Raw genomic sequence first — 20,905 nt, 5'->3', positions numbered from 1 at the left:
TTTTTTTTTTTTTTTTGCTATTGAACTCTTCAATACTCAATGTTTAAACTGTATAAGGCGTTTTTGATTAATAAATATTTGTTTCATATGTTGTGACATCTTAAGGCTTACATCTTTCTACTTCATTATCTATACGGTAGACCTACCTACTGAACAACTACTGGCATTTGAAACATTCAATGAAGTATTGTAGGAAGGAATCGCCACTGTAGGAATTATTTTAATCTTGCTTGTTTTAACAACAAACATTTGGCATTAGTAATCCATACAAAACTATTATTATTGGTACAGTATACTCTTTTTTCTAGGATTTTTTAAATTCTTCTTTAAATGGAAAAGTCAGTAACATCCAAAGCATTAATCAGAGGGTGCATTTATATGATGTTGTGATGTTTCTTACAAAGTATTTTACAGTATTTTAAAAATACACAAATTCAATACACTAACGCATTTTGATAGAAAATATTGGCCCATTTTCATTAACCCCATCTAATACCGATAACAAAATTACTATTTCGTATTTGAAATTGAAATACTTGTATTATAAATACTGCCCATCCCTGACTATAACTAGCTGCTATTTTTAATGTAGGAAAAGTTTAAAAACCTAATAATTATCAAACCTTTAAAGTCAAAGCATCAATTAGACAATGGGTATAGTTGTGGTGAGTTGGGTTGGCTTTATCCTGTCCTGACCCCACGTTGAATATTTCTATTCCGCGCACGGTGATGCGGCTGATTTTACGTCGCCTTGTCTTACGTCATATTTGGTGAGATGCAGTCACTAGTAAAGTGTCTGCTGAATATGTTTCATTAGCAGTTTTTGCTACCTGTCTTTGTGTCCTCTTGAGACTGACGTGTCTTATCTCCATCACTCATTATCACACCACTGTGTGTGTGTGTGTATGTGTGTGCGCGCGCGCGCGATTGTGTGTTATGTGTGAGCGTCTCTACAGGACAGACACTCGTGCCGGTGCAGAGAAGCAGGACAGGTAAGATTTATTTCGATGCAAAAAAGACAACTTATATTGTGCTTTTTAAACGAGATATATAACGCTAGCCATAATATGTTTAAATCTGAGACTCTTACCGTGACGCTCATCTGTTTAAAGCGCGAGAGATGCGCGTGACACCCTTCACCTCGAGACACTGCAGCCTATAAACAAGTGTCGTTGAACAAACAACTTCAAAAGACCTAACCAGCCTGATTCTCAAACAGACTTGCGTTCATCGCATGGGATGTCCACCCCGTTAGCTTGACAGGCGGTTAATTATCTCATCCGAAGCGCGGGCTCGATCGTGTCTAATTGACACGCGCCTATATGACCTTGTTCATGATAACTGTTCATTAGGCGCGTGCCTGGTGCAAATGGCGATTATTATATGCTCGAGATTTACTTGAAGTCCAGTGAGGTATAGCTATGAACAATATCCTTCTTGCGAAGTATGCAGACTCTAGAGGCTTGCGATAAAACCGAATTAAAATAAATTTAAATAAAATAAAATAATTAAAAAAGTTTATAAATTATTTTTTTTAATAATAATTATTTTAACTTTTGATTATTTTAGAGTGTTTTGACAGTCGTGGTGTAATCTCCTTTATTTTACATTTATCTAAAAATATTTGCATTTAAGTATCAGCAAGAAGATCATCTGGTTCAGGAAATTGTCCTTTATGTTGATTACTGAAGACAAAGCATTCACTAAAATTAATGATTATGGGAGGTATGAAGGTTTTGAAGTGTACTGGGAAAGTGTAATGGGAAAATAACAATATTTTAAAAGAACCTTGTAGAATCTTAAAAATTGAAATTTCTTTATTTTTTAAACATTTAGCTTGATTGTACATATTATGATTGTGATTCATAAAATAAACATAATCACTTAAAATTATAAAAGTAAAAAAATTATATTTGCAGATCTCAAAACCATGTGACTTTGTTAATCTCCTATCAAGTAAAAGATGGTTGTGTCAGTTTTTGCATAGACATAGTCTTTTTTATGATCTTTTCTTAGAGAGTGTCAATAACAGAGCATGTTATTGCTGAAAATATCCCCAAAGCATTACACCAGCATTGTGAACCACTGATACTTCATGATATGGACTAGGGATTGACAATATGGACTTAAAAATATATCAACTTACTTTCTGGTAATTGTTTGGGATAACAGTAATGACAATAATTTATATTTATATACACTGAGAGAAAAAAAGTCCTGCATCCTTATAGACAAGTATTAATTTCACACCAAATTCTGACCCAACCGTCGAATGTGGCAGATGAAATTACCCATCAGACTAAGCACTCATTTCTCAAACTTTTTGATTGTAACTTGTAAGCTGTATCCTCAAATTGCTGTTCTCGGCTGACAGGAGAGTCACAGATGTACCTTTCTTTCTTCTTTTTCTTCTTCTTCTTCGTCTTCTTCTGCTGCTGCTGTAGCTCATCTGCTTTATGTTTGAAATATTGGGCGCCTTTTACAGCATTAATGTTGTAATGTAATTCAAATATAATCAGCTAAATAGACTGAAGCATCTATTTGGTTGTTAAAGTATGAAAAGAGACGAAAGACCATTTACTTGTCGGTGCTGCTATTAGCCGTAGGCGTCATTATTATCCGCAGGCTAGCACAGAAATTCCATTAAAAATACTGCTGTAAAATTCATTCATTCATTCATTAATTTTCTTGTCGGCTTAGTCCCTTTATTAATCCAGGGTCGCCACAGCTGAATGAACCACTAACTTATCTAGCAAGTTTTTACGCAGCGGATGCCCTTCCAGCTGCAACCCATCTCTGGGAAACATCCACACACACATTCACACACACACTCATACACTACAGACAATTTAGCCTACCCAATTCACCTGTACCACATGTCTTTGGACTGTGGGGGAAACCAGAGCACCCGGAGGAAACCCACGCAAAGGTAGGGAGAACATGCAAACTCCACGCAGAAAACGCCAACTGAGCCGAAGTTCGAACCAGCGACCCACTGCCTCGCCCTGCTGTAAAATTAATTTCCATATTTTAATGGTCTGGAAAAATATCATTTAATGATGTGCTTCTTGTTTAGTCTGATACCACTTTACATTGTATATCAGCCAGGCAGTGAAGATCACTGTTTTTTAAAGAAATCAAATCTTAAACGTGGCAATTTTGTATGGTACGACAATTATCGGGAAGCTCAGGGGCTGGCTGGCTGAAATTCAAAGTCCATGTTCATATACCCCATTCTTTAGTGACTGTTGTGTTTTTTTCAGCTCAAACCATCTGTTCATCCTCCTCTGACTCTAGAAATGTTTGTGCATGAAAACTCCAGTAGATCAGCAGTTTCTGAAATACTCTCACCAGCTCGTCTAGCACTTGATGCTTGGTATTAAATCAGCTGGTCATCTTGACCATATCACTATACCCAAATGTATTGAGTTGCTGTAGGGTAATTCACAGGTATATTTTATAAAAGTAGTATATAATTTATATTTGTATATAATTTAATTTAATAGTATATAATTTATATATGTGACATAAGTGTTGCATATCATTGTGTTGATTTTCATTCATCAGAATTCTGATTTGCGGAAAATGCACCAGCCATAAACCTACCAGTTCATTTTTATATGAATTGTTGCATTTCTCCATGGCTAAACCCTGTTAGGAATCTGTATATAAATCGTTGTTTGAGACAGCATTCTGTCTTTTTACCAAATATCTGTCCCAAGACACTAGTGTATAAGAGCTCTAAGCTATTAGTCTGCTGCAGATGGAGACGAAGCATCATTACTTACTCTCTGTGATGGCCATTATTGCTTGCACTTTCTTCAAATTTTGCCCTATCGATCAGAATTATGTTTGTAATGGAAATATTCCTGAATATTAAACGCTAAGAGTGGAAATGTTTGGAAAGGGGGGTGTTGGGACTGAAAAGTGTTGCCAGGCAACAGGAAAGTAGATCAGGACAGAGCGGAGGGTATATAGTTGTCATTTGAAGAAAAGGATTGATCTTAGCTGATTGTAGTTCACTGATGTCAGTAGTGACGTCCCAGGAAAAGCAGAGAGCGAGAGAGGAGAACTGTAGTGGGGGACGTTCAGCTCTGGGTATAGTCCAAAGCACTTCACACGTTCATCTGTCCACTGCAGACAGAAACAGTCTTTGACCGTGGGAGAAGGCAGAGGAGTGTGAAGGACGCACAAAAGCCAGGTCTCTCATCTTACTCCGCATTCACAGCATTTATTTTCTGGTTTAGTCACTTTTTCCATTTTGTTCTTCTTGCTTTTGTCGCCATTTACAATTAATTTCCAAATTTAATACAAGTTAATTTATTTAATTTAGTATAATTTGTATGTATTACTTGCTTTTCTATAGCCAGTGTATAAACAGGTTGTCACTGTCACGTTAGTGATCAAGAACAGGAACAAAAACGAGAACAAAAAGGGTGTGGATCCAAGTGCAGATAGGGATGGCTGACGTGAAACTGATGTTTTGACACAGTGTCGAGATCCCGAAGCGCAAGTGTTTCGAATCACTGCACCGAAGCATGATCCGAAGCACCCAAGTCACGTGACTAAAGTGTTTCGAAACACCTAGTCACGTGACTAAAGCGATTCAAAGCATCGATCAGCTTAGAAACGTTTCGAGACCTGGTGAATCCTAATTTCACTGCCAAGGTCTCCAAATTATCTGTCTCAAATGGCTTAGAGCAATGTGGGTTTGCTTATTGATTCTATGCTTAGCATGATGTTTTGGGTTCGAATCCCGACTTCGAAATCATGGTTTTATGTATTTTAATCATGTTTCTGTTTTGTGTAGCCTAAATAGGATACAGCTACAGTTACGCCATCAATTTAGCATCATTTTTGTAACACTGTAAAACAATAATAAATATTTTTACAGTATGGTTGGGTTTAGGGTTTGGGTAGACATTAATAAAATACAATAAATGGGAAATTTAATGAATAATATAAATAATTCTTGATAACTTCAGGCCACCGTTTTTGATCTAGCAACAACCCTGTTTTAAGACAAAAACAAGACATATTTATTCACAAATTGTTTATTCGGATATCAGACCAATGTTGAAACAAAACGATACAAGAGCAAAAGCATTACCAACTGGTATTAAAGCATTTTAAAACAACTGCTACTGATTGGCTTCGAAACCTACTACTCGTGTATGGATGTCTGACATCTTAACCACTGTACTATGTTACTTGAAGGATCGATCAATCGTTCTTTGCTGAAGCTGTTTCAGTGCAATATATATAAAAAATGACCACTAAATGTCACTGTAGAGTGAGGTTTCGAAACGTTTCGAAGCTTCGACACATTTGCTTCGACTGTTTCAGTGTTTCACGAAGCCTCGCTTTGCCCACCACTAAGTGCAGATTTAATATAGTATAGTGCAGTAACAGTGACAAAACCTACAAAAATCCAAAGTACAAAATAACAAAACAAACAAAACCAGGAACTCAAACAGACTAAACTAAAACTAGACTTTGACAACTAGGATAAGATACTAAACTGGATACAGGATGACAAGATACAAGACTGGATTCAAACACATACCACAAGGAAGACAACGACTGACTGACAAACAGAGGATGAATGACTGAATATATAGTCCAGGTAATCACGGAGAACGGAGACAGCTGTGGTTATAAATCAGTGTAGATGAGAGACCGGGTGTGTGTGCGAAAGAATGTATGGAAATGTAGTTCTAAAGCCACTGTAGTCCGCTGGGGGTTGCTGGCGAACTACAGTGGCATCTGGTGGACATACACAGTCATGACAGTCACAAAATGTAAAAAACACTATCTAGGTTGTCTGTCAAGGCCTTGGAAAAATGTATTACTTTCTTGTTTATTTTAAAATGCTGCTTTTAGACATTACATCACTAACAGCACAACACTTGTTAAAAATTGTGAGATATCTTCTATTGAGAGGTTATTATTTTTATCATCTGGAAAGATTTCTGTGGGTCGATTTTATGCGTCTGTATGCTCAATCCCATACCCTGACATACAGAGAATTAAAACCAAATGGGAGAAGGAGTTGGTGACTAATATTGATGAGGAAACATGGGATGATATTTGGTCTAATGCTAAGAAAATATCTGTTTGTACACGTACAAAGGAAATACAATATAAAATAATACACAGACTTCATATCTCCCCTAACCGCAGACATCTATTTAATCCTTCTAATTCACCTATGTGTTTAAAATGTAAAATTGATGTAGGTACTTTAACACATTGTATGTGGTCATGTCACAAGCTACAAAGATTCTGGTCCTTGGTGCTGGGGGAAATGGAAAAGATTTTTAACATGCCATTGGATTTAGACCCAGTTTCGTTGATTTTGGGTATACCTAATGGACGCATTCTTTCATCGGCTAATAAGAAATTGTATAATATACTGACTTTTGCTGCCAGAAAAAATATTTTGCTTAATTGGATTAGTGATAAATCTCCATCACTTAAAGGTTGGCACAAGATAATTTTTGAGTTGATTCCTCTGGAACATCTTACCCATGTTTTACACAAAAAAACAGAACATTTTTTCAAAGTTTGGACTCCATACTTGGACTATTTGGAACCTAGTCTTTGCCCTATCATGCTGAAAGGAATATTGTAACTATTGTTTTCTGAAAAACATACAATGTTTTTACTATCCCTTTTTTCCGATCTGTTTCATGTGGGGTAGTGCTGTTTTATAGGTAATCTGAGCCTTTTTTTTTTTCCTTTTACATTGTTCTGTGTTGTCATTATTTTTGTTGTTGTTGTGTGAGTATCTTTTGAAGAATTGTTGTGATTTCTGTATTATAGTGAAAATCCAATAAATATAATTATTAAAAAAAAAAAATGCTGCTTTTAGTGGATGGTGTTGGGATGTTCGTTAACAGTACACTCTTTTATATTCAACACCATTTGTCATTAACTTATCAAATGTTGATTGCCAGCACTAAACCTAAACTGTTCCTTTAACACCTTCATGCCTCTTTGTGTCATCCCTGCAGATAAATAGATCAAATGCAGCCCATTCAGAGCTGCTCAATGCCGGAAGGACCTGCTGGAGTCTTAGGACTCCATAAACCTCCAGTCCAAGCCCTGCTTGGAAAACCCTGCAAACTGCCCGTGTCATCAAACTGCCAGATGGGCACAACTGGAAAGCCACCAATGTTGGAACAGACCCCGGTGCCGCAAACAAACCCAGGCGTTAAGGAGAGAGCCAGACCAGAGTCAACATCACAGTCCACAAACTACATCAGCATCAGTCGACCCAGGCCAACAGCACTGGGAACTAAAGCATCAATCAAAGTCTCAAGACCAACTGAGCCTTCACTGCAGGTTAAAGCTACAGGAATGGCCAATTTGCTGTCAATCTCCCCAACTGAATCACCATTGCCTTATTGCAACTCTCAAAAACCAACGAGCCCCACTTCTCAACTCGGATTCAATCCACCATCCATTCCACCAACACTTCCAAGCCCTCCAGCACAGCCCATCCGTGCAAACACACTAAATAACCTAATGCCCAAACCAGTCTCTAACTCAAACCCCAGCCCTCCACCTAACCCTGTTCATCAGCTGTTCCAAAGTCAAGATGTACCCAATGCAGGAGACACAACTGACAAAAAACTGAACAAGGCTATCAACGAAGAGGGGGATTTCAGGTGAGACTTCAGTTATGTATAATTATTGTTTATGGTTGAGTCTGTGAATAATTGCAACATTAGTTTAAACACTGATTCATACAGTTACTAGAAAGTGGCTGTCTTTATAAGTCATAGAATAATTCAGACAACCAAATCATTCAAAAACATTGTTCCATTCAGCAATGGCAGAAGTGTCTGTCTTCATAATTATGTTATTACATAAATCATGCAACCAATTAGTGTAAAATCACTCTTTAAGATTGGCTGTCTGTATCTAATGAATCATTAAATCCTTAATTCAACCAAATCATTTGAGAACACTGATACATCAGGAACAAAACAAAAGTGGCTGTTTTTATAAGTGAATCTTCAAATCACTCAATTAAACCAGACATGCCCAAACTAGGGCCCACGGGCCAAAGTTGGTTCATGGTAACATTTGATTTGGCCCTCCATTCCATCTGAGAAGAGAGTGAGAATGATGGGGATAGTTTTGAGATTATTAATTCAAATTTAATATAACCCTTTTTTTGTTTGTTTTATTGTTAAAAGCTAAGTAAAATGAAATGTTTCAATGAAATGCTGTAAATGAATCAGACTTTGTTTAAATGGCAACCAACAATGCAGAGAGTTTGGTGAGCAAATCAAGCCAAAGGCAAATTCTGCTCGACTTTTGTATTCAGCATTGAACTCCACTGTGTTATAAATGCTGTTTGTTTTTATTGCAATAATTTAAAAAGTTAGGCTGCATTTGATGATGCGATTTAAAAAATGTTTTCTTTTTTTTTTAATATTATAAAGTTAATTAAGAAATCACCCTTGGCTACTTTTGTTTAATATAGTTTGATATATTTACCTTTGGCCCATGGCTCTTGATGATATTTGGTTTTGGCCCTTTATACGAAAAAGTTTGGGCACACCCGATTAAAACAAATCTTTTAAAATTACTGAATAATTTAGGAACAAAACAAAGGGTAAATTTAAAGCCTTATTCCAAAATGGATTACATCTATTTATTTGCTCAAAATTCTACTCACAATACTTATAATGACAACGTGAAAAAAGATTTTCTGCAATTGTTGCAAATTTATTAAAAATAAAAAAGCTAAAAAATCACATGTACATCAGTATTCACAGCCTTTGCTCAATACTTTGTTGATGCACATTTGTCAGCAACTACAGCCCCAAGTCATTTTAAATAGGATGCCACAAGCTTGGCACACCTGTCTTTGGAAATTTTTGCCTATTTCTCTTTGAAGTACATCTCAAGCTCTTTCAGGTTGGATAGGAAGCGACGGTGTACAGCCATTTTCAGATCTCTCCAGAGATGTTCAATAGGATTTAGGTTTGGGCTCTGGCTGAGCCTTTCTAGGACATTCACCGAGTTGCTGTGAAGCCACTTAATTTATATTTTGGCGGTGTGCTTTGGGTCATTGTCCTGCTGCAAGATAATCAATCGCCCCAGTTTGAGTTTACATTGCTGCATTCATCTTTCCTTCTATTCTCACTAGTCTTCCAGTTCCTCCTGCTGAAAAACATCCCCACAGCATGATACTGCCACCACCATGCTTCACTGTAGGGATGATATTAATCTGGTGAAGAGCAGTGCCTGGTTTTCTCCAAATGTAACACCTGGCATCAGGCCTGCCACCAGGATGTCTTAACTGAGGGTGAATTTTAAGCCCATATGGGGCACGCAGATCTGTTGACTGATTTTGGTCCCTCTTGTTCCTTTCATATAGGCTATTCATTCACATTTATTATTACATTGCATTACTGCCTGAGGTACTGACTTAAGGCAGTAATATACTTTTTTATAGTAATAATAATATGCACAGTTTTGCAATTACAGATTTTATCAATGAAGGTAATGCAACGATATCGTTTATTAATGCAGACAGATCATGACTTCAGCGCCAAACGAGTGCTTTAAATCATAGTTTATTTTCCTTATTTTTTCCGTTTCATTTCAAATAATAGGCCTATAAATGATTAAAGTTTTAGGTAAAGACATGAAACTATGCCCACACATGCAAGCTAACCCACGATTAGACTGTTTGTATAACCGGTAAATAAATATATCTTATTGTGAACCGAGTAATCACACTTCACGTAGCCTATTACCCAACCAACATCAGTGTTAGGAAAAACTTAAATGTTACAATTTAATGTTAATAAAAAAATAAATAATTTGTTACATTTTAAGGCATTAGTGTAGCCTGAAAAACCCACAGTTATCACTGTGAAAACTGGTTAAATTTTAGGATAACACACATTTATTACTGTAAACTTGACTTAGCAGGCCGATTACCTTTAAACACAAAAGGCATTTAACTGTCCTAACTTGACTGCTGCTGCATAATGGGATGTTTCTTTACAAAACTGTAAAAGTGTGCTTTAGCATGTCAAAATGAAAGCAAACATTCAAAAGGGTTCTGCATTTTGTCAATTCTTGCTTAAATTTAAGAAAATAATAATAATAGTGAATATAATCAATTAAAATATTAATGACTACTGTTGGACTGTGTAGTGAACTAAACTTTGTTGTTAGGCAACATATCCTCTAACTGAAAAACTCAGATTAACTTAACAGCAAATTTCTTCTGTGTTTTTCCATTTAGAGCTCAAGAGGGTTGTATTTAAAGAGTTAGTTAACCCAAACATGTAATGAATTAGGCTGCTCATCTCATTTCATCCTGTAGTCCAGTTTTCTCCCGTGTGAGTTGAGTGTGCCTCTGCCGCCGTGTGCACGTTATAAAGGCTATATGCGGGTGCAACTGAACTGAAGCGGAGACCAGACCTCTGGACTATATACCTAGCTTTAATCTCACAATTTTCATAATTAATTGCTATTTCATATGATAAATATCTAAATGTGGGTTCTGAAGGTTGGAATGACTGGAGTGTTAGTAATTAATGACAGAAAGAATTTTCAGTTTTGAATGAACAAACCCCCCCCAAGAACTCCCCCCCCCCCCCCCCCCATTTTTTAAATGCATTTTGGAATAAGGCTCTAGCCTGTAACATAAAACTGTGGAAAAAGTGAGGCGCTATGATTACTTTCCGGATACTCTGTACTTCCCTTTATTGTTTCTGCCCTAGAAAAACATAGTACAAGTACTAAAAGCAATATGGGCTAATTTGCAATTCTGAGTTTGGCATATCTTTATGAGTGAGACATTGAATCATTCCATCAATATTTCTTTACACTGATTCATACAGGAACTAAACAAGTGAGTCTCATTGAATCTTTCAACCAATTTGTTAAAAATGCTGATTCATTCTGATTTGTTCATTCACTCTTACCACTGTGATATCTCTTTAATATCTCTGTCCAAGTAAAATTATAGGATTTGACCAGCCTGATCTCACGAGAAAACGTAAGTATTTTACGTTTTGGCAGTTTAGCGGCTAATTCGTACGAATTCGTATGAGTTCAGTCGTAAGAAAATGTACGATTTTAAAAAGGAGGCGTGGCACCTAACCCCACCCCTAAACCCAACCGTCATTGGGGGATACGCAAATCGTACTAAAATGTATGAATTAGATTGTACGAATTTGTACGAATTAGCCACTAAATAAAAAAGTTACGAATTGCAGTGAGATTTTGTTGGATTTGACTGCATCACTCTCTCTCTCTCTCTCTCTCTCTCTCTCTCATTGGATTTTCTGCTGGCTTTGCTTGTGTCCATTGGCCGGAAGTGAGAGAATCTGTCAGTTTTGTCAGCGTCCCATTAGCTGACTCAACTGCTTGAATCTGCAATATGCAATTTTGCATTTATGGATGAAAAACATCTTGATACGAACAGGACAATCAGTTCTTCAAGCTGATTTTGTATTCATTTTGTAGCCACTGAGGTCATTAAACTGTGGACATACTGAGGAATCAGCATGCAATAATGAACCTAAAGAAAGCATCCTAGCAGAGCTGAGATATTCTCATCGCTTTAATCAGCATAATATCTCTCTCAGAGCCTGGTGACAGAATGGACACAGGAGCATTGAGCTGGCAGCCTTCCTAGACACAAATGTGCTCCTGGATCCTTTAGCCTGTCATCTTTGACAGTACAGACAGAGCCTTTATAATGCGTGATTCTGTTTACTCATAGTGCATTTGCTCTAATTAGTTAAAAGCGTTTCAGCATGTTTTGGAAGCTGCTAAATAGGCTACAGCAGGTGACATTTATCCAGGGCTTTTTGATTTGAGTAATTATGATGACTCATAGCGCTATGATGTAATGTTAAGGAGAATATGACCAGGCTTTGAAAGTACTGCCCTTATCCAAAAGCTAGTTAGCTGCCTACCCAGATATCATCAGTATGCACTGGATGAGAAGGTAGGCGGGAACATTATGAAGATAAATTATTTTGGCCATTTCAAAGGGGACATACACATGGAGAGCATTTTGCTTTTGCATTTTGATTAATAATAATAATAAAAATAATAAATAATAATAAAGTTAATAACATCTCATCGCAATGTCTGATTATGCAATAGTCACATCTACACTGTAAAAACCAAAAGTCAATTTTATCAAATAAAATCAGTGTATTTAACTCAAAATGTACTGAAAGTTAATTCCACTCGTTTGAAAATTCAGTGTTGACGTTAATGAGTTAATTAATAATAATAATAATAATAATAATTCCTTACATTTATTTAGCACTTTTCTGGGCACTTTTAACGTAAGCGGTGGGGGGGATCTCCTCATCCACCACCAGTGTGCAGCATCCACCTGGATGACGATACGGTAGCCATTTTGTGCCAGACCACACACCACACACCAGCTGGTTGGTGGAGGGGAGACAGATTGATGAAGCCAATTGGATTATGGGGAAGGTTAGTAGGCCATGATGGACAGTGGCCAGTGGGCAGATTTGGCCAGGATGCCAGGGGTAAACCCCTACTCTTTTTCGAAGGACATCCTGGGATTTTTAACAACCACAGAGAGTCGGGACCTTAACGTCTCATCCGAAAGACGGCGCTCACTGAGCAGTGTAGCATCCCCGTCACTATACTGGGGCATTAGGACCCACACAGACCGCAGATTGGGCGCCCCCTGCTGGCCTCACTAACACGACAATTAAATACCTCATTACTTCAATGGAGTAAGTACACAGTACTCATATAGATTAGTTTAATGCAAATGGTTTGTAGCAATCGGTTTTCTCAAACGGTTTGAGTTGCCTTAACCTTTTGGGTTTTACAGTTCTCACTTGGTTTGAGTTCTCTTCAAATTTTGGGTTTTACTCTGCTCAAATTGCTTCATTTACTTAAATGGATTAAGCTGACAGTACTCATTAGAATTCGTTTTTGAACTTAAATGATTTGTTGCAATTGGTTTCCTCAAATGGTTTGAGTTAACTTAACTTTTTGGGTTTTACAATGTAAGCATGAGCCAGTATGAAATTTTAATGGTATGATAACGGTATGGATGAAAATATCACAGTTTCACGGTATTGTGACTACTGTTTTAAAATAAGTTCTTTTTAAATTTCTGGGTAAAAAACAAGAATTTTTTTCTGCTTTAAACAAAATGGCTGCATCCGAAATTGCATAATTTCATACTATATAGTACGCTAAAAACAGAATACGAGCCGTGTAGTATTTCCGTATTTAGAATTAAAAAAACAGTAAGTACCCAGATGGCATACTACTTATGGCGAGATTCTGAAGTGCACATCTGATGGAAGCTACACACCACGAGAGAATTCATGAATGGGAGTGAAGCGAGTATGTCACGTGATGTTGACAAAATGGCATCCGTACTACGTCTGAGCTCCATTCCTACTCACATTCATATTGTATAAAATGTACTTTACTTGGTGGAGTAGTACAATCAAATTCAGTAGCTACTGATTTGTAGGTGATTTCGGAAACAGCCAATATATTTTATTTTGGGAAACATTTAAAATACTTTACAACAGTAAACATAAAACAGCAAAAAAAAAAATAATAATAATTAATGACTTCTGCTGTCTTCATTAGTTTCAAAAAACACAGATTTCTTTACAATTTAAATCGGCATCTTTAGATTTACATTTTTGTTGGAGATACTGTTGTCCTAAAAAAACAAACAAACAAACAAACAAAAAATCGTACATATGGCGTAGGAACGGTATAACAGAATATTTTGGTGGGGTTAAAACCATGACTTTACCTTGAAAATAGTTATCGTCCCATGCCTAGATACATTGCAGAATGTTCAATGTGGAGTCAGGATCGTAGTTGACCTGGTACAACACATGAGAATTTTGGAGTCATTTCAGTTTAACCATATTAAAGTGAAAGTTTATCAATTGCTTGTGTTTTTAAGGCCTGTGTTAACATTTTAAGCGAATTTAAAGCATTGGAGCACAAGAAATTATTACAATTGTAGCTTTACCAAAGATGAACTGTATTTAATTAATTACACAATGAAGAATACACTGCTTTATTGTACAATTTATTATTTTATTTTTGTACCTGTATACTCCCTGCAGGCACCGGTTGTCAACATGACGTCCTATTGACATTGTACCCCAATGTACTCCAACGTTGTGGGGATGTTGGATTTTGTTTGGAAATGAAAATCGGGTTGACGTCAGAACCCAACATCTGGCCGACGTCAATGTCCAACGTCCAACTTAAAATCAACCAAACATTAATGTCTAATCATGTTACAGCTTGACGTTGTGTGAACGTTACCACTATGACATGTATTAGACGATGGATTTTGGTCACTTTCTAATACAACCTAAAATCAATTAAATATCAATGTAATTTGACGTCGTTATTGGATGTCAAACTAATGTTATCCTTAGACGCTGGCTAGACATTGAATTTTGGTCACCTGATGTCATGATCTAAATCTAAGCTAATACTAATATCTTATGAAGTTGCGTGCCTGCTGGGCTGTTACGCCCCATTCACACGGGGCGTCAGCATTAATGCTTCCCATTCACTTTGAATGGGTGACGTCAAGCGTTGCCGAACTGCATTGTGGATCCGTCGGCAGATGCGTTGCTCGCGGCAGAAGTTGGGACTAGCTCAACTTTTCAAGAGCCGATGGAAGCGTCAGCCAATCAGATCGCTAAGTGCAAATATGGCAGCTAGACAGTGGCCTATTGCTGACTGAATTTCATTGGCTGTGATGACGATGACGATCACGTTAGCCTCAACTTCAGGCACGCCTTCAGTCAAGCGTTGATGCTGAAGCCCCGTGTGAACAGGGCGTTAGACTTCTTTATTTGTATTTGCTATTTTTATTTCTGCTTGTAGTCGTTTTATTGTATTTTATCCACTCCGCTACAAAATAATCCCAATCATTCATTCATTCATTTTCTTGTCGGCTTAGTCCCTTTATTATTCTGGGGTCGCCACAGCGGAATGAACCACCAACTTATCCAGCAGGTTTTTACGCAGCGGATGCCCTTCCAGCCGCAACCCATCTCTGGGAAACATCCACACACACACACACACACACTCATACACTACGGACAACTTAGCCTACCCAATTCACCTGTCTTTGGACTGTGGGGGAAACCGGAGTAACCGAAGGAAATCCACGCGAACGCTGGGAGAACATGCAAACTCCACACAGAAACGCCAACTGAGCTGAGGATCGAACCAGCGAACTTCTTGCTGTGAGGCGAACGTGCTACCCACTGCGCCACTGCGTCGTCTACTAATCCCAATCAATCCAAAATTATTACATTTTGAAAAGTTGCTATCTTAATCGTAGAAAATGTAAATATCGAAATCTACATTTTTTCCAATATTGTGCAGCCCTAGTCTCTTTGCATCTATATGCTTGGTGATAATTAACTGTGTATTTAAACTGTGCTTTATATGAATAAAATTGTTTTAAATTGTTATGCTGTATGGTTTTAACAATATTTTAATGACAGTTCTGCGAACTAATGTAAAGCCACTGTTTGTATGGTGTGTGTGTGTGTGTGTGTGTGTGTGTGTGTGTGTGTGTGTGTGTGTGTGTGTGTGTGTGTGTGTGTGTGTGTGTATTTGTAGCTGAAATATATAAAAGAAAAACAAAAGTATTTATTCCAATGTGCGTTTACTTTTAGAGTGCACATTGTCACATGGAATGTAGGCTCTGGTATGCCACCTGATGACATCACGTCCTTGTTTGGTCCTGGCATTGAAAATGGAAGCACTGACATGTTTGTCGTGGGGTGAGAAAGTCTGTGGCATAGTGCCATTTTTTAAATATAACTCCCAGTGATGTTGTAGAATTAATTACTTTTGCCTGCATTCTCACATTTCCATGTCCTTCTTGTCATCTCACCTTGTTTGTCCTTGTTTTAATGGTGCGCCTCCACTCATCATTGTCTGTTTTTGTCTTTGGCTCTGTCCTTGTCTCTCTCTTTAGACTGCAGGAAGTGAACTCCATGATAAACAAGAGGCTCAAAGATGCTCTCTTCACAGACCAGTGGAGTGAGCTCTGCATGGACACACTCAGTCGATTTGGATATGTGTTGGTCAGTATGAATTCAAATGCGTAATAGTGTTTGGTAGCAAATAATAAAGATTTGTAAACACAGAAAACTGCTTTGAAAAGTAACAAAGTTATGAAATTATTAAACCAAAATAAATTCACATATTTTAAGTAAAAGGCGTCATGGTGGCTCAGTTATTAGCACTGTTGCCTCACAGCATAAAGGTTGCTGGTTCGAGGCCAGGCTGGGCCAGTTGGCATTTTTGTGTGGAGTTTGCATGTTACCTCATGTTTGTGTGGATTTCCTCCGGGTGCTCCAGTTTTCCCCACAGTCCGGTTTAGGGGAATTGGATGAACTAATTGGCCATAGTGTATTAGTGCGTGTGTGAATGAGTGTGTATGGGTGTTTCCCAGTAATGGGCTGTGCCTGGAAGGATATGCGCTGCGTAAAACATATGCTGGGATAGTTGGTGGTTCATTTCACTGTGGCAACCCCTGATTAAAAGGGACTAAGCTGAAGGAAAATGAATGAATAAATGAATGAACGAACGAACGAACGAACGAATGAATGAATGAATGAATGAATGAATGAATGAATGAATGAATTTTCTGTAAATAAGATTTTCTTTCACCATAACTGTTTCAAATCTTTTCTTACATATTCACTGCTAGTGGTGATGTGGTCTGTGGACCAATGAACCAGTGTCCATATAATTTTTACCCACTTTTTATCTCACAATGGTTTTATAAATTTATAAAGACATTTAATTATGCATTTATACAATACCGACTTTTAAAAGTCAGAAAACCTCATTTCTTTGCAATGTTGCTTTGCTAAATGTGATCTTCTTTGACATATCTCTCATAACATTTGGCACACAGTGATCTGTCTGCAAAGATTGAGACACTCTTTTTATACCCAATCATGTTTGCTTTTTATATTAAAGAATACCTTTTATTTGGTGAGTGAAAACATTGCTAAACTTTCATTGTACTTTTGTCACTTAATTTAAATCATTATTTATTTATTTATTTGCATTTTACAACTTTGTGTTGTCTTGAAATGGGAAATGTAAGCATCTTGTTTGTGTCATCTACAATTGGTAGTTGATCTACTGTTGTTGCACTTTTTCTTCCGTTTCATTACTAAATCTGAAACAATGGCTGAGTTGCCAGGTTCATTCATTCATTTTCTTTTCGGCTTAGTCCCTTCAATAATCAGGGGTCGCCACAGCGGAATGAACCGCCAACTTATCCAGCATATGTTTTACGCAGCAGATGCCCTTCCAGCTGCAATACAACACTGGGAAAGCAGTTGCCAAGTTGTGGGAGAAAAAAAAAGAACAATAAAAGGGATCCACAAATTAATGTCAGGCAAATCTATACTATTACAATATATTTGTGGAGACATTTTTTATTTGCAAGTCTTATTTTATTTATTTGTGAATTTAATTTGCTTTAATCTTGCATGTATATATTTGTGGATCTTTTTCTCTTTACTAGTCAACATTTGTCTCCTTAGATTTATTGATCATGTCTGAAAATCTATCTATAAATGTGACCCTGGATAAAAAAACCTTGTTTCTCATGTCGCACAAGTGTATTAATAGACAAAAACACACTACATGAACCAAATCCTGAACATTATCTTTTGTGCCAGAAATGATTAGAATGTTTTGTAAATGTCATGTAGTACAAGTATAAAAATTCAGTATTTAACATTGCTCAAAAATTAATTTGGACAATTTAAAGTTCATTTTATCAACATTTAAATTCTTTGAACCCTTAGATTCCAGATATTTAAATAGTTGTCATTCATTCATTTTTTTTCGGCTTAGTCTCTTTATTTATCAGGGGTCGCCACAGCGGAATGAACCGCCAACTTATCCAGCATATGTTTTACGCAGCAGATGCCCTTCCAGCTGCAATACAACACTGGGAAACCAGTTGCCAAGTTGTGGGAGAAAAAAAAAAGAACAATAAAAGGGATCCACAAATTAATGTCAGGCAAATCTATACTATTACAATATATTTGTGGAGACATTTTTTTATTTGCAAGTCTTATTTTATTTATTTGTGAATTTAATTTGTTTTAATCTTGCATGTATATATTTGTGGATCTTTTTCTCTTTACTAGTCAACATTTGTCTCCTTAGATTTATTCATCATGTCTGAAAATCTATCTATAAATGTGACCCTGGATAAAAAAACCTTGTTTCTCATGTCGCACAAGTGTATTAATAGACAAAAACACACTGCATGAACCAAATCCTGAACATTATCTTTTGTGCCAGAAATGATTAGAATGTTTTGTAAATGTCATGTAGTACAAGTATCAAAATTCAGTATTTTACCTTGCTCAAAAATTAATTTGGACAATTTAAAGGTCATTTTATTAACATTTAAATTCTTTGAACCCTTAGATTCCAGATATTTAAATAGTTGTCATTCATTCATTTTTTTCGGCTTAGTCCCTTTATTAATCAGGGGTCGCCACAGCGGAATGAACCGCCAACTTATCCAGCATATGTTTTACGCAGCAGATGCCCTTCCAGCTGCAATACAACACTGGGAAACCAGTTGCCAAGTTGTGGGAGAAAAAAAAGACAATAAAAGGGATTCACAAATTAATGTCAGGCAAATCTATACTATTACAATATATTTGTGGAGACATTTTTTATTTGCAAGTCTTATTTTATTTATTTGTGAATTTAATTTGTTTTAATCTTGCATGTATATATTTGTGGATCTTTTTCTCTTTACTAGTCAACATTTGTCTCCTTAGATTTGTTCATCATGTCTGAAAATCTATCTATAAATGTGACCCTGGATAAAAAACCTTGTTTCCCATGTCGCACAAGTGTATTAATAGACAAAAACACACTGCATGAACCAAATCCTGAACATTATCTTTTGTGCCAGAAATGATTAGAATGTTTTGTAAATGTCATGTAGTAAAAGTATCAAAATTCAGTATTTTACCTTGCTCAAAAATTAATTTGGACAATTTGAAGGTCATTTTATCAACATTTAAATTCTTTGAACCCTTAGATTCCAGATATTTAAATAGTTGTCATTCATTCATTTTTTACGGCTTAGTCCCTTTATTAATCAGGGGTCGCCACAGCGGAATGAACCGCCAACTTATCCAGCATATGTTTTACGCAGCAGATGCCCTTCCAGCTGCAATACAACACTGGGAAACCAGTTGCCAAGTTGTGGGAGAGAAAAAAAGAACAATAAAAGGGATCCACAAAATTAATGTCAGGCAAATCTATACTATTACAATATATTTGTGGAGACATTTTTTATTTGCAAGTCTTATTTTATTTATTTGTGAATTGAATTTGTTTTAATCTTGCATGTATATATTTGTGGATCTTTTTCTCTTTACTAGTCAACATTTGTCTCCTTAGATTTATTCATCATGTCTGAAAATCTATCTATAAATGTGACCCTGGATAAAAAACCTTGTTTCTTATGTCGCACAAGTGTATTAATAGACAAAAACACACTGCATGAACCAAATCCTGAACATTATCTTTTGTGCCAGAAATGATTAGAATGTTTTGTAAATGTCATGTAGTAAAAGTATAAAAATTCAGTATTTTACATTGCTCAAAAATTAATTTGGACAATTTAAAGGTCATTTTATCAACATTTAAATTCTTTGAACCCTTAGATTCCAGATATTTAAATAGTTGTCATTCATTCATTTTTTTACGGCTTAGTCCCTTTATTTATCAGGGGTCGCCACAGCAGAATGAACCGCCAACTTATCCAGCATATGTTTTACGCAGCAGATGCCCTCCCAGCTGCAATACAACACTGGGAAACCAGTTGCCAAGTTGTGGGAGAAAAAAAAAAGAACAATAAAAGGGATCCACAAATTAATGTCAGGCAAATCTATACTATTACAATATATTTGTGGAGACATTTTTTAATTTGCAAGTCTTATTTTATTTATTTGTGAATTGAATTTGTTTTAATCTTGCATGTATATATTTGTGGATCTTTTTCTCTTTACTAGTCAACATTTGTCTCCTTAGATTTGTTCATCATGTCTGAAAATCTATCTATAAATGTGACCCTGCAAAAAACCTTGTTTCTCATGTCGCACAAGTGTATTAATAGACAAAAACACACTGCATGAACCAAATCCTGAACATTATCTTTTGTGCCAGAAATGATTAGAATGTTTTGTAAATGTCATGTAGTACAAGTATAAAAATTCAGTATTTAACATTGCTCAAAAATTAATTTGGACAATTTAAAGGTGATTTTATTAACATTTAAATTCTTTGAACCCTTAGATTTTTAGATATTAAAATAGTTGTCATTCATTCATTTTTTTCGGCTTAGTCCCTTTATTAATCAGGGGTCGCCACAGCGGAATGAACCGCCAACTTATCCAGCATGTGTTTTACGCAGCGGATGCTCCATCCACAACTCATCACTGGGAAACACCTATACACTCTTGCATTTTCACACATACACTAATTCACCTATAGTGCAAGTCTTTGGACTGTGGGGGAAACTGGAGCACCCGGAGGAAACCCACGCAAACATGGAGAGACTACGCAAACTCCACACAGAAATGCCAACTAACCCAGCCAGGGCTCGAACCAGCAACATTCTTGCTGTGAGGCAACAGCGCTACCCACTGCACCACCACGTCGCTTAAATAGGGGGATCTCTGACAAATATTGTCTCATCTTGACAAACCATACATGCAGAGCTTATATAAATATAAAGCAAGTCTAACCCCTCAGTTATTTTGGCTTGTGGTTTTGTTGAGCTTGTCATGTCCTCTCT

General features: G+C 36.6%; 1 protein-coding gene and 1 long non-coding RNA gene across 3 annotated transcripts in view; one reads left to right on the top strand and one right to left on the bottom strand.

Moving 5' to 3' along the window:
• The window catches only part of LOC141376306 (uncharacterized), a 31,232-nt gene extending 29,908 nt beyond the window's left edge, over nucleotides 1-1,324 (bottom strand). For both annotated transcript variants that reach the window (XR_015500794.1, XR_015500793.1), the window contains exon 1: nucleotides 1,091-1,324. This is a non-coding gene — a long non-coding RNA (uncharacterized LOC141376306). The remainder of the gene's footprint in view (nucleotides 1-1,090) is intronic.
• inpp5ja (inositol polyphosphate-5-phosphatase Ja) overlaps nucleotides 930-20,905 on the top strand; it is a 48,471-nt gene continuing 28,495 nt past the window's right edge. The window contains exons 1-4 of the mRNA XM_087270112.1: nucleotides 930-992; nucleotides 7,017-7,673; nucleotides 15,720-15,827; nucleotides 16,025-16,133. Of these exons, the coding sequence (XP_087126238.1) occupies nucleotides 7,030-7,673; nucleotides 15,720-15,827; nucleotides 16,025-16,133 (861 nt within the window). The 5' untranslated portion in view covers nucleotides 930-992; nucleotides 7,017-7,029. The remainder of the gene's footprint in view (nucleotides 993-7,016; nucleotides 7,674-15,719; nucleotides 15,828-16,024; nucleotides 16,134-20,905) is intronic.

This window comes from Danio rerio, chromosome 10 (assembly GCF_052040795.2).
Source record: "Danio rerio strain M-AB ecotype USA chromosome 10, GRCz13ab, whole genome shotgun sequence".
Taxonomy (NCBI): Eukaryota; Metazoa; Chordata; class Actinopteri; order Cypriniformes; family Danionidae; genus Danio; species Danio rerio.
The sequence above is the reverse complement of the archived record's forward strand: the minus strand, read 5'-3'. Positions and strand labels throughout refer to the sequence as shown.